The sequence below is a fragment of the Macrotis lagotis genome, chromosome 1, assembly GCF_037893015.1.
Source record: "Macrotis lagotis isolate mMagLag1 chromosome 1, bilby.v1.9.chrom.fasta, whole genome shotgun sequence".
NCBI lineage: Eukaryota > Metazoa > Chordata > Mammalia > Peramelemorphia > Peramelidae > Macrotis > Macrotis lagotis.
Window position 1 is genome coordinate 127,546,573 of NC_133658.1, and position 15,741 is coordinate 127,562,313.

General features: G+C 32.2%; 1 protein-coding gene across 7 annotated transcripts in view; it reads right to left on the reverse strand.

The window, feature by feature from the left end:
• ROCK2 (Rho associated coiled-coil containing protein kinase 2) overlaps positions 1–15,741 on the reverse strand; it is a 147,278-nt gene that overhangs the window by 30,925 nt on the left and 100,612 nt on the right. For all 7 annotated transcript variants that reach the window (XM_074207676.1, XM_074207684.1, XM_074207706.1 and 4 more), the window contains exons 7-14: positions 10,635–10,773; positions 7,477–7,568; positions 6,392–6,551; positions 4,533–4,596; positions 1,523–1,614; positions 1,346–1,394; positions 618–753; positions 395–486 (exon numbers count right to left, since the gene is read on the reverse strand). In XM_074207676.1, coding sequence (XP_074063777.1) covers positions 395–486; positions 618–753; positions 1,346–1,394; positions 1,523–1,614; positions 4,533–4,596; positions 6,392–6,551; positions 7,477–7,568; positions 10,635–10,773 — 824 coding nt within the window. The remainder of the gene's footprint in view (positions 1–394; positions 487–617; positions 754–1,345; positions 1,395–1,522; positions 1,615–4,532; positions 4,597–6,391; positions 6,552–7,476; positions 7,569–10,634; positions 10,774–15,741) is intronic.

A 15,741-nucleotide genomic window follows, 5' to 3' on the forward strand; every position in this document is an offset into this window, starting at 1 on the left:
CTTTACTTAGCACAAACTTACATTTCTTATAAGATGAATTACAAATCCTTTAGCTTACCAGTTAAAAATATTCATAAGAAAAATCTGGTAACAGCCTAACTTGGATTACAATCATATGTTCTATTCTTCCCTTTCATAAGGCCTCTGCTAGAATAAGACTAGACTTATATTCAGTTCAAAAAAAAATCTCTCAAATTTATTATGCTGTATGATAGTTATTTTTATACATGGTTCATGCCCTCCCTCTAGAAAATTTTATCATTCTTGAAAGCAAGGATTATGTCATTCATCCTTGTGTCTTCTAGGGCAAGGACAATTTCTTATATAAGTATGCTTTAAATATTTATTGAATCAGTACTTTTCATATTTTTAGCATGAATTCAAAATAACTTACTTGTCTCTGGAGCTGATCAACTTTCTCATTAGATATTTGTGAGTTTTGGTTTCTTTTTTTCAAATCTTCAAGCTGATCCTTCAAGCTGTTAACTGAGATAAAAAGATGTTTCAGTGGGAAAGTCTAACATATTACTCTAAATTTTTATTGATGGAAGAGGAATATTAAAGTTAACTTAATTTTAAAAAAAATCATTTCACATTTAATTAGCTGTATTACAAACCATCATTTTCCAGATTCCGTTTTTTGTCTGCTTCATGCTCTGCTTTCCGCTGGTACTCTGTATTCTTGTGTTGAAGAAGAGCTTTCTCTCTTTCTAATTGTCTTAATGAAGATTCTACATTCTTTCTTGAGGTAACCTGAAATTATCATAAAGTTTTGGTCAAGGAAAATAATTCTATAAAAACTTTAATGCATTTTTAATAGTTAAATGACAAAGATGGTTACTATTTAATTTATTACAAAAGGCATTTTTATTATTAACTTATTTATTTTGAAGTATTAATATTTGCCTAATGAACTCATATAATACAAAATTAAGAAAAGAACAGAATACCATTATAATTGTCAATTACATTTCACATAATTAGTTATTCCAATAAATTAGTTAATGAAAGCCTACTATAACATAGATATTTGAACTATAAATTGGTTCTGTCTCACAAATAAGAGCTATTAAGACCTTAATGACTATATCCTCATAATATATGATGCAATTCTATTAATACACTTATTTTTTTTAAAGGTTTTTGCAAGGCAAATGGGGTTAAGTGGCTTGCCCAAGGCCACACAGCTAGGTTTATTAAGTGTCTGAGACCGGCTTTGAACCCAGGTACTCCTGACTCCAAGGCCAGTGCTTTATCCACTGCGCCACCTAGCCGCCCCAGTATACTTTTATTATAGGCAAATAAGGGGAAAATATTTTAAAAGTCAATTTGATAAAAAATTTACCTCTTCTTCTAGCTCTTTTGTTATCTTCTCTAGTCGAGTGGTAATCAATCTAAAGAATTGCAAAAGAAATAAGAATAAAACAATAAAGACTGAATAACATTTCTTATGCCTATATCATTATTAAAAAATATTCACTTGTCCATAAAAATTCAAAGTTTAATAATTTAAAAGACATACTTGCACTTCTGGTCCAGGTTCTCTTTGGCTTGTATCTCATTTTTGAGGTGTTCTTCTAATAAAAATAGTTTTTTTTGGATCTGTACAAATTGCTGAGAAACAAAGTAAAATTCAAGTATATAAAAAGATAAAAGACTTGTAATAACAAACTAAAACAATTAATCTACAAGATCAAAGGCAAGACAGTTTCATTTGCACTAAAATACTCTTATAAAAGAAATTACCTTCAATATAAAACATTTCCCCAAGATTCTTAATGATATTTCAAAGTAATGTATAAATTGCATTAGTTCCAATACAGCCCACATTTTTTTAAAAAAATTTGAACTTGTAATACTTGTGGTAGTGGGGAAATGACAGAAAATCAAAGCATATGTTTTCAGGTAGAGGGAGTAGGAGGAGTGAGAGTAGATAAAAAATGAAATGCAACTATTTAAAAAAATCATTTGTTTATTTTTTAAAGAAAGGGTAGAGATTTTATCTGAATAATTATAAATCTTTTATTCTATATTACATCTCTGAACCCCAATAACATAGTGAAGCCCAGGATAAATTCTTTACCAGAAATCTCTTCATGCAGACTGCTTTTCTCTTTGCTCCTGAATACCTGCTCAATTCTTCAGTTGTCTCTCTCCTCTAATCAGAGGGAAGAGTAAGCAAAAAGCTCCTACCCAAAGGCTCAAATTTCCATTCAATTCACTTTCATCAGTTATTTCTCCATGAACATCATGTCCAATCCCAGTTTCTTCAGCTTCCTATGATATTACTGTTCCCCCCTATTAGATTGCAAGCTCCTTGAGAGCTCTCTTTTTCTTATTTTGATTTCTCCAGTGCTAAAGCACAGTTGCCTGACAAAAGTAGGTATTTAATATCTGCTTATTTACTACTTTATAGCTATTAAAGTCTTAATACAAATAAAAATTACTAAAAATGTTCAGTATACCATTAGCAATGAACAGAAAGAGATCTTATTGTTTTGTTGTTGTTTAGTCATATCTAACTCTTCTGACCCCATTTGGGGCTTTATTGGCAGAGATTCTGTGTTGGTTTGCCATTTCCTTCTCCAGCTCATTTTAATAGATGAGGAAACTACGATAATCAGGGTTAAGTGACTTGTCCAGAGTCACACAGCAAGTCAGTGTCTGAGGCTGAATTAGAATTTAGAAAGATGAGTCTCAGTCCATGTACCATCTAGCTGCCTGAAAGAGATCTCAGGGGTCATATCAACTATCCTAGATGTTCTGGTGGTCATCCTAATCATGTAGTCCTTCTAAAAAGAGATTATTTTATACTAAGTACTTGTATCCCAACCCCCAACACAATGCCCAGTATATAAAATAATGTTTAATAAATGCTTGCTGATTGATGGTTTATCAGTGGTATACTATGCATCATTTTACATGCTGATACATGTTTCTATTGAAAGTATCCTATCATTAATAGTTGTGACACTATGACTATGTAAAGCATTACTTAATTAGCAGTTATTTAGAATTTTTCCATACTTTAGAATTCAAGCTTATCTCCTGATTTTTCCATAAATAACACACACATACAAAATGATAAACATTTCGCCACCCCATGTTTATTTAAAGCTAGGTGGCCCAAGGGATAGAGTGCTGAGTCTGGAGTCAAGAAGACTTGAATTCAAATTCAGCCTCAGATATGCATTAGTTATATGACCTTGGGCAAGTAACTCAACCTGCTTGCCTCAGTTTCCTCAACAACAAAATAGGGATAATAGCAACAACCTCCCAGGGTTGTTGGGAGAATTTAAAATACTTAGTACAGTTCCCTCAATGATTATTATTATTAAATAATCTGATTAAACTAATCTATATTTCCACAAAAATCCTGCCAGATATTTCTTTATATTTAAATTATTTGAAGGAATTTTTTTAATTTTTTTTCCCCAAACTTCAAGGATCTGCAATTTCAATCCTTCTACTAATCCAAATGGCAAACCCTCTGGAGACTCTTTTTAATAAGGAGGCTCTCCAAAATTAGCTACATTGTTTCTTGAAAAACAAACCTGAGAGCAGCTAGATGGTAAGTGGATAGAGTACCTGCACTGAAGTCAAGAGAACCTGAGTTCAAATCCAGCCTCAGACACTTAATAACTACCTAGTTGTGTGACCTGACCAGCTCTCTTAACCCAGACTCTCTTGCAAATAACAACAACAACAAAACTTAAAGTCTATTACCAAGACCCTTTTTATAAAATTTTCTGGAAAGTGTCAGACATTAAGCTTAGAAAACCCTGGGTCAATTCTATATCATGAAAATACCATAAATGATTTATTAGAGAACTGGGGGGAAAGAGATAGGGCATGGTTGAGGGTAGTAGGGTTGGGGAAAAGGGAGAAAAGTATAGTAAATTTCTAATGATGAAATAATAAATATAAAAATAAAAATATTCAAGATTATTTACTTATCCTTATTTTATTACACACTTATTCTTATTTATTAGGCAGCTTGGTATTAGAGTGATAAACTTAGATTAGGAAGACCTGAATCTTGATTTAGTTCTATATTATTATTTATTACATTATTATTTATACATTATTTATTTAAGTTATATATTATTTATGTGACCCTGAATAAGTCACTCAAGCCTTCAATTTCTCATCTGTAAAAGGGTTAAGATAATAACAACACTGACCTCATTGTTTTCAGGATTAAATGAGATAATAAATGTAAAGTACCTTTCAAACCTTAAAGGTATTAGATAAAGTCAATTATAATACAAAATTTAATTTTTCATGAATTTACTACCTATGGAATATGACTAACGATAAACAAATTATTTACTCAAAAGTAACTATGATAAATATGGATTTATTTTAAGATGCTTTAGCATTTGGATCACTCATACATAGGAGTGGGGGGGTGGGGAGGTAAGAAAAGGGGAAATGCCATGACAACTCCTAACATGTGAAAGACAGTTTTAGAGGAGCTTCTCTTTATGTAAATATCAGTAAAATAATTTACAGAACTAACATATACTAACCTCATTTTTTCTTGATTGTACTGAATCATTTTCTGTACAGGATGAAGGAGAATCACCTGACAACCTGAAAAAAATTTTTTTAAAGAGCAAGTTAAGTTCTCTAGAATTTAAACTCTACCAGGTTGCTGTCAATCTCCTAATTGTCTTACAGTCAATACTATTGACTACATCTCTTTCCTCTCCAAAACTCTCTTCTATTTAGGTTTTTGGGACAATGCTCACTCCTGGTCCTTTTCTTATCCATGTGACTGGCTTCTTCTCAGTTTCTTTTGTTACCATCCCATTAAGAATGTTCAGGACCCTTTTTCTCTTTATATTCTTTCACTTGATCTCATCTCTTTCCACAGGTTCAATTACCATCTATATGCTGACTCCCAGATCTATATTTTCAGTCCTAGATTCCCTTCTGATATTCAGTAACTGCCTATTAGATATTTCAAACTGAATGTCCCAAAGGTGGTTGTTGTTTGTTCTTCATTGTTGAAGAAGACCATGACATCAGGAAGGTGATGCCATGACATGCAAGTGAATGGGATTTAAGTGAGACCCACTGTTGTTCAATCAAGGAGAGCCAGAGTGATTTGAATCTTAACAGGTTTTTAGGCAGAGCACCTACAAGTATGAGAAGAAAGAAAAGGGGAGAGGGAGGGAGGGAGGGAGGGAGGGAGGGAGGGAGGGAGGGAGAGAGAGAGAGAGAGAGAGAGAGAGAGAGAGAGAGAGAGAGAGAGAGAGAGAGAGAGAGAGAGAGAGAGAGAGAAGGAGAGATATGTTTTGAGAAAAGCAAAAAGAACTGTGTAGAAAGAGTTGTGTAGTCCAACTTGCTATCAGTGGAGTGACTTCTATTGGTCAGAGACTTGTTTGTCCCCTTCATTAAATAAGTTCAAAACAACTCTTTATACCTTCCCCCCCCTAAAACCCAATGTTCTTCTAAATTTTCCTATTACTTTCAAAGGTACCACTTTTCTTCCAGTCACAGAGAATCATCATCTTGTCATCTTCAACTTCTCACTGATGCTCTCTGCACAAATCCAACAAGATGTCAAATCTTAGTCATTTCTATCTTCCCAGTAGTTCTAGCTTATATGTTTCCCCTCTTCACTATTTAAGAGATTTACCACCCTAGTTCAGGCCCTTTATCAACTCTTATTTGGCCTACTGCAATAGCCTGTCTCAAGTCTCTCTCTATTCCACTTTATCAGACATATACTAAAATGAATTCCCTATATTACAATATAAATATTTCATCTTTCTACTCAACCAGTTCCAGGATTAAATGTAAGTTTCTCTATTTGGCATTTAAAATTCTTCAAAAACTGGACCCAGTTTGTGATTCACCTAGTCTGGAATACTAATTCTTCTGAATACATGAAATGTCATCTTCCATTTCTCACTTCCATACTTTATACTGGCTGTACCCCAGCCCTGAGTGTTCTCTCTTATCTTTGCATGTTGGATTCTTTAGCTCAAGTGCCACCATCTTCACGAAGTCTTATACACAGTTAATAGTGCAATCTTTCCAAAATTGCCATACACACACACACACACACACACACACACACACACACACACATATGTACTACACATTCTTACATGTGTTTTTGGTAGCTCCTGCCTTAAAATATAATCAAGAAGTGCAGTGCATCAAGATTATTTTTCTAAATTGTGCAGAATGAGCACATAAGACTTCTGATTATTATGCCTCTGTAGACATCTCTAGGCTTAAAAATATTAATAAAGTATATATCAATATTATAAAATCAATTCACATTCTAAATATAAACTAAAATAAATCAGTGCACATTTAAAAGAGCACAATTTTAGTAAGTAAAGGAAAACACTATTTTCAATGAATCACATACAAATTTTCGCTATAGTAGGTAAAACCTATAAAAGGCAGCTGGTTTCCCACAAAGGCTTTAGGAATTGGAAAGGTTTCCACATCTCCTTTATCATCTTCAATGTCATCAAAATTGCTGCTATCTATGTCACTGCTGAGTTCAGGTACTACAGGAGCTGCAGCTATAAGAAAAAAAATACTGATTTTACTACTTCTTAAAATGCAAAAGGAAGAATTTTTGATAGATTTGCAATATCACATAATACATTTTAATTCTTTACTTTTTATTATGATATAAATTTATATTTCAAAGAAAAATGAGAGGGTTGAAATATTAGATCTACTTCAAAAACGAGGAACCAAGAGAGGCACTAGAAAAGAAACTGATTTTTTTACCTGTGAGTAAAAAAATGGAATAATGGAATAATATTAACAAAAAACAAAATAAACAATCGAATAAATACTCCAACTGCAACCTTATGCTGCTAAACATTTTCTTTATTGTGTTTTTCACCTTAGTATAACAGCATTAGGATAAAAATCTGATGCCAAAGTAATACATTAACTTTGCAAATACTTCAAGAAAAGTTTGATATCACATTTAAAAACAACCTCTTTTCTGAAGCAAACAGTTAACAGTATATTTTTACAACTTCTAGGGCTTTTAAAAAAAATCAGTCTAAAGTAAAAAAAATCTTTGATTTCTATAATTTTCTATATGTAAAAAAAATTCATAGAGAATTTGAATTAAGTTAAACTCACTGTGCCTAGCAATACTTGTCACATAGGTGTGTTTTTAAATAAACAATACTTGACTGATATTTAGCTACATTTTAATTAAGAAATAATTTTCCTTATTCCATAATTAAATTCATGATTCCTTAAACTATACAAATTTTAAAGGCCTCTTTTGATATTGTAGAACTATAATTGCAATATCATCATTTAAGCAGTAGAGAATTTTACATTTAATTATGAAAAATGCTGTATAGAAATAGTATACACAGAAATCAATTTAGAAATGAATACCCCTATTAATTCAAAATAGATATCAACTTAAAAATTTAAAAATGATGGCATGATACATAATTTAATTGAAATACTTACTCTCTCTTATGTTATCCCAATTCCACTGATCACTTTTAAAGAAAGAATGTTGCTTGATTTCTTCAACCCCATTTCTCCCAAGTCGCACCTCCCTAAACATACCAATTGATTCAATGTTACATTATGAAAAAGGGGGGGAAGGCTATGGAATTCAAGTAAAAATAGACTCCTTTTTGCAATAATCTGTATCTCTTTAAATCATTAAATCCAAAAAAGAGTTAGTGTTAGGAACATATTCTTATAAAAGTTATTTTATCAGCATTCAAAAGATGCACCAAAATGGCTGGAAGGGTAAATGTACCACGTGAGGGAAACATTTTTCCATCTCAATTTGGTGTAGAAAGAGAGCACACACAGTACAGACTTTTAAATGAAAAAAAATTAAACCATGAATTGAGAGGCTTGCCAAACCACATGACAAACTGGAAGAGGTACATGAAGGGAGGTCTGGCTTAGGACACAGAAGAGTTATTCAACATTTTACTGATATTTATATTTTTTAAAACTCCACCACTCCTTTTGCTTTAAAAAAAAGAACTCTTGGTATTTTTGCCAAAATATTTGAAGTAGTTAAAAAATGGAAAATTCTACATCTATCTTCTATTTACATGCAAAAACTACAGTTCTGGGAGAAAAATGTATAAATTGTGCAAAGAATTTCATTCTTTCTTGTTACTTTAAGTGCTTCAATAATAATCACATAACTCAGAGCGAGGTTATTTCTGAGGAAGTAATTCCTGGACATATTTATGGCACTAAACTCTACTTCAATGTCTCTTCTCTACCCTTGATAGAAAGTTACTACAGCAGCCCTTTCAGGAGTAAATTCCTTTCCTTGACAGAAGCCTTTCTCAACATGCTTAATACACTCCCTTTTTTTTCTTTCTTTGCACACTCCATCAGATTTTTAAACAACAAATAGTATTTCAACTTCCTTCATTGAAATAGAGTGGTGGAAGATTACAGTACAACATAGGGAAAACAGAACAAGGCACTGTCAATTGTTATTTAACTATTTATCTCTGTTGCAAGAGAGCTCACTGGGCAAGTGAGTGAGAGTATATTCAGAAATGACTGTGGTTACAGAGCAAAAGGCATCAATAAAAATAAATAAATGTTCTTTCCCAGAAAAAAGGGGGTCACATTCTACAAGAAAAGTATCAGTCAATCTACATATACAACAACAGGCAAGCTTTGTTTATCAATAGTTAGAAATGTAATGGTTTCTCCAAAACATGCTATCTTTAGATTTCTACATTTTAGAGCAATTAAGTTGGCAATTTAAACTTAATAAAATTGTTTAAGGATAGAGGGGCTAAATTTAAATAAGTTGAGACTGAAAGGAATTTAAAAAATTCCTTTTTTTCTTCCCACAGAAGAGATAGCAAATTATGCCTTCCTTTCTTGGCAAAAGAAAAAAAAAGGGGTATGCATATTACCTTTACTTCTTTGTTAAAGGGAGTGATAGCTGGGAAGTGGTAGAAATGTTATGAAAAACATTGATAAAATATTTATATTGTATATACATAATTGTTTGCATTTAAATGCCAGTTGTTCTCAAAAATATAAGGAACAAAATGTTAAAATACTGTCCAAATAATTGAGGGGTTATTTCTCTACTAATCAGTTAAAATATATATATAAACCCTATTATCTACAGTTAATCTTTATCTTAAGAGTCTCAAAGGATTTCAGAGTAGGAAGAAATTATAAAGAACTATATCAATCTGGAGGATACCTTACACATCATTTAATCCAATTATTTCATTTTACAAAAATTCTGGCCCAGAGAGATGACATGTTCACAGACAACAAAGTATAAATAATTGAGAAAAGATTAAAGGTCCTCAGACTCTAAATACAGCACTTATTCCTCTACATTATACTAACCTGTTTTTCACAAAACTTTCATTAGGATTGATAAACAAGTAGTAATTCAATTAATTTAATAATTTAAAATTAGCCATTTATACTTCCGCCTACTTCCCCAATTTAGTTCTATTATGATTTACCTTCAAGGTAATTGTGATTTGGGCTAAATCTAAAACTCAGCTAAATAGGAAAGTTCTTTTTGAATCTAAGTACTTTACCCATTCTCAGGGAGACATGTATCAGATACAATAAATGCTTTGAAGTAAAGAATCACACAATCACATTAATTTTATAGATAGAAAAGATGAATCTAAGCTTTTTATTTTTAGGGAGAGAGAGTGAAGTCTGAGAAAGTAATTGATTTGCTGAAGGGTCAGAGAATCAAAGTTGGCATAGTTGTACTCTCGGCTTACAGTAGTATTTTGCAAGGACTGGGAAAAGATGAACAGAAATCATTTTTGCTCAATCAATTACTTAGCTTCAAAGGGATATGAATTTACAGCTCAAGATGTCTCACACTAAAATGTAAATTATCAACTATTCCAAGGACAAACAGAAATGATTTTAAAGTTTAGGAGTGTTTGATCATTTTGCTATATACTGTCTTCATTTATGATAAGAAGAAACTATTAATCCTATTAGAGGAGGCAAAAAATATTCAAAAAAATAACTGTCTTCAGAATGTATTATATGATTAGTTTTTCAGAAGGCATACCTTCTTAATTTTTTTTCAGTTCATTTTAAAATAATTTTCATTCTAGTGGACTGATAAGAACTCAATAGCTTTTAGAGTGGTTGTAAAAGGTCAACCCAGCTACTTTGGATTAATTTGCACCTAATTTGCTGACTTTATATTTGTTCTGCATATACTTATAGATAGATATATAGATTAGCAATTGGTCTATATACCCTATAATTCAAAGGGCATTGCTTGGTGTCAAGTGAAGAGATGTTGAAAGGTAAAATCAAAAAATAAATTCTCAATTTGGGTCATCTTCTTGACTGGCAGGAAAGCTCTCTATCTATTGTACTATAGTACATCTTAATAATGAAATATTCAAATAAAGTTTTAAAAGCACTGGATTTCAATCTTATGACAGAGTGGAATTAATTTCTTCTTTTTGGGTCTAAATTTCCTTCTTTATAAAATGAGATGATCTCTAAAGTCTTTCCTAGCTATAAAGCATTGTGATTAGGTATTCTAGATTATTTTGCCTTGGACTACATGTTAATTTGTAACAAATTTCAAATAATTTGTTTGCAAAGGAATTTAAATATATACCCACCTATCAGTCAAGAAAGCACATATGAGATTTTTTGCATGCTTGGATATTTCTGCATCTTCTGGGAAATTTAGTGAATTTTTATGATCCATAATTTTGCTATATGTTCCGACAAGTGAATCTGCATAAAATGGAGTGTCCCCTAAAATTCAAAGAAAATAATGAAAAGTAAATTGATTAGAAATATATTGAAAAAAATGTTATATGCAAAATTCAAATTCATTTATTTCTCATATGAATATTGGTAATGATGATTTAAGAGGTACACTATCAGCTAAATCGGGGGGGGTTCAATTTGATGAACCCTTTATTAGATCAGATCAATTAAGCCCTTCAACTCTTACTAAGTCTTCAGATTTTTTAAAAATGTCAAAGATTTTAACAGAAACAAAAAATATTCTGAGTTATGGAAAAAATTGGGTCCTTTTTGCTTCAACTTCTGTCTGTATCCTATTCATACATCCTAACTTAAATGAATTTTGACAAAATGAAATTAGGGTTAATTTTTTTAAGGATTTACCTTCAAACTACTAGGGCTAATAACCTTCTACTGCATTAACAATGAGTGAATGTTCTTGGGGGTAATTGTGTTAGTCCAGAATTAAACTAAATTCATATTAGTTAAAGCGGTTCCCATCTTCTACTTCACCCACCCAAATCATAGAAAGGACGTAAGTAATTTTTTAAAGATCAGAGAGAATCATTCTTAGAATAGGCCAGATATATATAACTAAAATATATAAATAGAATCTTATTGTGGAGCCTCTTTATAGAAAGTCCAGTCACAACATAAATCCAAAACTGAGTGAGAAACAGACCAATCTCAGAAAAACATCAAATCACTGCTGCTAAATTCAATTGATTCTGTGAAATTCTAAGTGGGGTTATGGGGAAATTATGAGAAAAGGTATATTATGTCTTTTTAAAAATGTAAAAGAAAGATAGCTGTCTTCTCCAAATATGTTTAAAATACTACTACTTTTTTTTAAAGAAAGATTTTATTTTTTTTTTGAATTTTACAATTTTTCCTCTAATCTTGCTCCCTCTTCCCACCCCACACAGAAGGCAGTCTGTTAGGCTTTACAATGTTTCCATGGTATGCACTGATCTAAGCTGAATATAATGAGAGAGAAATCATATCCTTAAGGAAGAAATATAAAGTATAAGAGACAGCAAAATTACATAATAAGATAATGGGTTTTTTTTTTAAATTAAAGGTCTTTGGTCTTTGTTGGAACTCCAAAATTCTTTCTCTGGATACAGATGGTATTCTCCAACACACATAGCCCCAAATTGTCTCTGATTGTTGCACTGATGAAATGAACAAGTTCATTAAGGTTGATCATCACCCCCATGGTGCTATTAGAGTGGTACAATGTTCTTCTGGTTCTGCTCATCTCACTCAGCATCAGTTCATGCAAATACTTCCAGGCTTCCCTGAATTCCCATCCCTCCTGGTTTCTAATAGCACAATAGTGTTCCAGTACATACATATACCACAGTCTGTTAAGCCATTCCCCAATTGAAGAACATTCACTTAATTTCCAATTCTTTGCCACCACAAACAAGGCTGCTATGAATATTTTTATATAAGTAATAATTTTAACCTTTTTCATAATCTCTTCAGGGTATAGACCCAGTAGTGGTATTGCTGGATCAAAGGGTATGCCCACTTTGGTTGCCATTCGGACGTAATTCCAAATTGCTCTCCAGACAACTTAGATGAACTCAAAGCTCCAACAACAATGTATTAGTGTCCCAGATTTCCCACATCCCTTCCAACATTGATCATTGTCCTTTCTGGTCATATTGGACAGTCTGAGAGGTGTGAGGTAGCACCTCAGAGATGCTTTAATTTACATTTCTTTAATAAGTAGTGATTTAGAGCAATTTTTCGTATGACTGGATCACTTTGATTTTCTCATCTGAAATTGCCTTTGCATATCCTTTGACCATTTGTCAACTGGGGAATGGGTTGTAGTTTTAAAAATTTGATACAGTTCTCTATATATTTTAGAAATGAGTCCTTTGTCAGAAATACTAGTTACAAAAACTATTTCCCAATTTACATTTCTTTTGATCTTGGTTAAAGTGGTTTTGTCTGTGTAAAAGCTTTTTAATTTAACGTAATCAAAATTGTCTAGTTTGTTTTTAGTGATGTTCTCCATCTCTTCCTAGGTCATAAACTGTTTCCCTTTCCATAGGTCTGACAGGTAAACTATTCCTTGATCTCCAAATATGATTACAATATTGCTTTTCGTGTCTAAATCCTATATCCATTTTGATCTTATCTTGGTATAAGGTGTGAGGTGTTGGTCTAATCCAAGTTTCTTCCATACATACTAACTTCCAGTTTTCCCAAGAGTTTTTAATTGAAGAGAGAATTTTTATCCCAATAACTGGACTCTTTGGGTTTATCAAACAGCAGATTACTATAATCATTTCCTGCTATTGTACCTAGTCCATTCCACTGATCCACCACTGTTTCTTAACCAATACCAGACAGTTTTGATGACTGGTGCTTTATAATATAATTTTAGTTCTGGTAGGGCTAAGCCACCTTCTTTTGCACTTTTTTTTCATTAAATCCCTGGAAGTTCTCGACTGCTTATTTCTCCATATGAATTTACTTACAATTTTTTCTAACTCATTAAAGTAATTTTTTGGAATTTTGATTGGTAGGGCACTAAACAGGTAGTTTAGTTTTGGTAGAATTGTCATTTTATTATATTAGCTCAGCCTGTCCATAAGCAGTTGATATTTACCCAGTTATTTAAATCTTATTTTACTTGTGTGAGAAGTGTTTTATAATTGTTTTCAAAAAAGTTTCTCAGTCTGCCTTGGCAGGTAGACTCCCAAATATTTTATACTGGCTGAAGTTACTCTGAATGGGATTTCTCTTTCTAGCTCTTTCTGCTGCATTTTGCTAGTCATAAATACAAATGTTGAGGATTTGTGAGGGTTTATTTTATATTCTGCGACTCTGATAAAGTTGCTAATTATTTCTAGCAGTTTTTTAGATGATTTTTTGGGATTCTCTAGGTGTACCATTCATATCATCTGCAAAGAGTGAGAGTTTTGTCTCTTCCTTCCTAATTCTAATTCCTTTAATTTCTTTTCCTTCTCTTATTGCTGAAGCTAACATTTCTAATACAATATTGAATAGTGGTGGTGATAATGGGCATCCTTGTTTCATCCCTGATTTTACTGGTAATGCCTCTAGCCTATCCTCATTGCATTTAATGCTTGTTAATGGTTTCAGATAGATACTGCTTATTGTTCTAAGGAACAATCCATTTATTCCTATGCTCTCTAGTGTTTTTAGTAGGAATGGGTGCTGTATTTTGTCAAAGGCTTTTTCAGCATCTTAGGTTTGTTATTGATATAATTAATTATACTAACAGTTTTCCTAATATTGAACCAATCCTTGTACATTGCTTAGCTTGGGAAACAATATAAAAGTGCACTATTTTGTTTAATAAGATGGTTTCCAGAGAAGATGAACCTGAAAGAAATTTCAGAAGAAGAAATCACTGTCAAAACAGTTCTCAAGGATTGGAATGAATAACTAATAGGAGTAGTAGTGCTTTGTTCTTGTCATTTGAAGGGCCTTCCTCAGATGCAGAGTATTTTCTTTGATCTCTTAAGACTCCTGTTATAGGTATGCAGGATAGATCATTTTACCTTTCTTCTCAAGACGTCAGAGTGTGACCCAGTCAAAGAATGACCTACTTCATTTAAGGGCTTTTTGTATTTGTTCTCTTTGTTAATACCCTCTTTTCTCAACTTTACTGGCTCTCCACCTTTCCTCTTTCATCTGATGATGCATTAGAGTGAATATAATACCCCTTCAGAGTACAATCTCCTATCCATATTCTACTTCCAGAGATTAAAAAGTATTTCTTGGAAGTAGTATTTTAAATTATGGGATACATGCAAAGTGGCTTTCAGGGGATATATTATATCTTTAAATGCTTACATGAATAAATTAAAGAGGAAATCAATGAACTAAATATACAACTAAAAAATTAGAGAAAGTACAAATTAAAAACCCCCAATTAAAGGAGAAATTAATAAAATCAAAAGCAAGAAAACTATTGAACAAATAAATAAAACCAAAAGTTGATTTTATGAAAAAAAAACCAGTAAAATTTATAAACCTCTGGTCAATTTAATAAAAAAAAACCAAATTGCTAGTATCATAAATGAAAAAGGTAAAATCATCACCAATGAGGAAGAAATTAAAATAATAATTCAGAATTATTTTATCCAACTCTATGCCAATAAATTTTATAATCTAAGTGAAATGGATGAATATTTATAAAAATATAAGTTGCCCAGGTTAAATGAAGAGGAAATTAAATACCTAAATAACCCTATGTCAGAAAAAGCAGTTCAAAAAGCCATTATTGAATTCCCTAAGAAAAAATCTCCAGAGCCAGATGGATTCACAAGTGAATTCTATCAAACGTTTAAGGAACAATTGGTTCCAATTCTATATAAACTCTTTGGAAAAATAGCTGAAGACTGAACTCTGCCTCTTTCTATGACACCAATATGGTGTTGATACCTAAACCAGGAAGAGTTAAAACAGAAAGAAAATTATACACCTATCTCCCTGATAAATATAGATGCAAAAATCTTAAATAAAATCTTAGCAAAATGATTACAACAAGTTATCACTAGTATAATACATTATGGCCAAGTAGGATTTATCCCAATTAATTACAGGGACATTTATCATAGACAAGCACAACAATCACTGCCTCCATCTTCCTTTCCCTTACTCTTCTTAACTCTTGTCCTCTGGCTTCTGTTTTCCTCCTGAAACTAAAAGAGTTCTCTACAGTTACCAATGACCTCTTAACTATCAACTCTAATTGCCTTTCCTCAATCCTCTTGACTTTTTTGCAACCTTTGACACTGTTAATCACCCCTTCTCTCTGATACTCTCTACTTTCCAGGTTTTCATAACATTGTCCTCTCCTGGTTTTTCCTCCTTGGTTGGTCACTCCTTCTTAAGTCTCTTTTCAGGGATTTTGAACAGCTTGTGCTCTGGGTGCCCTCCCTCCCCTGGGCTATGTCCTGAGACCTCTCCATTTCTTCTTCT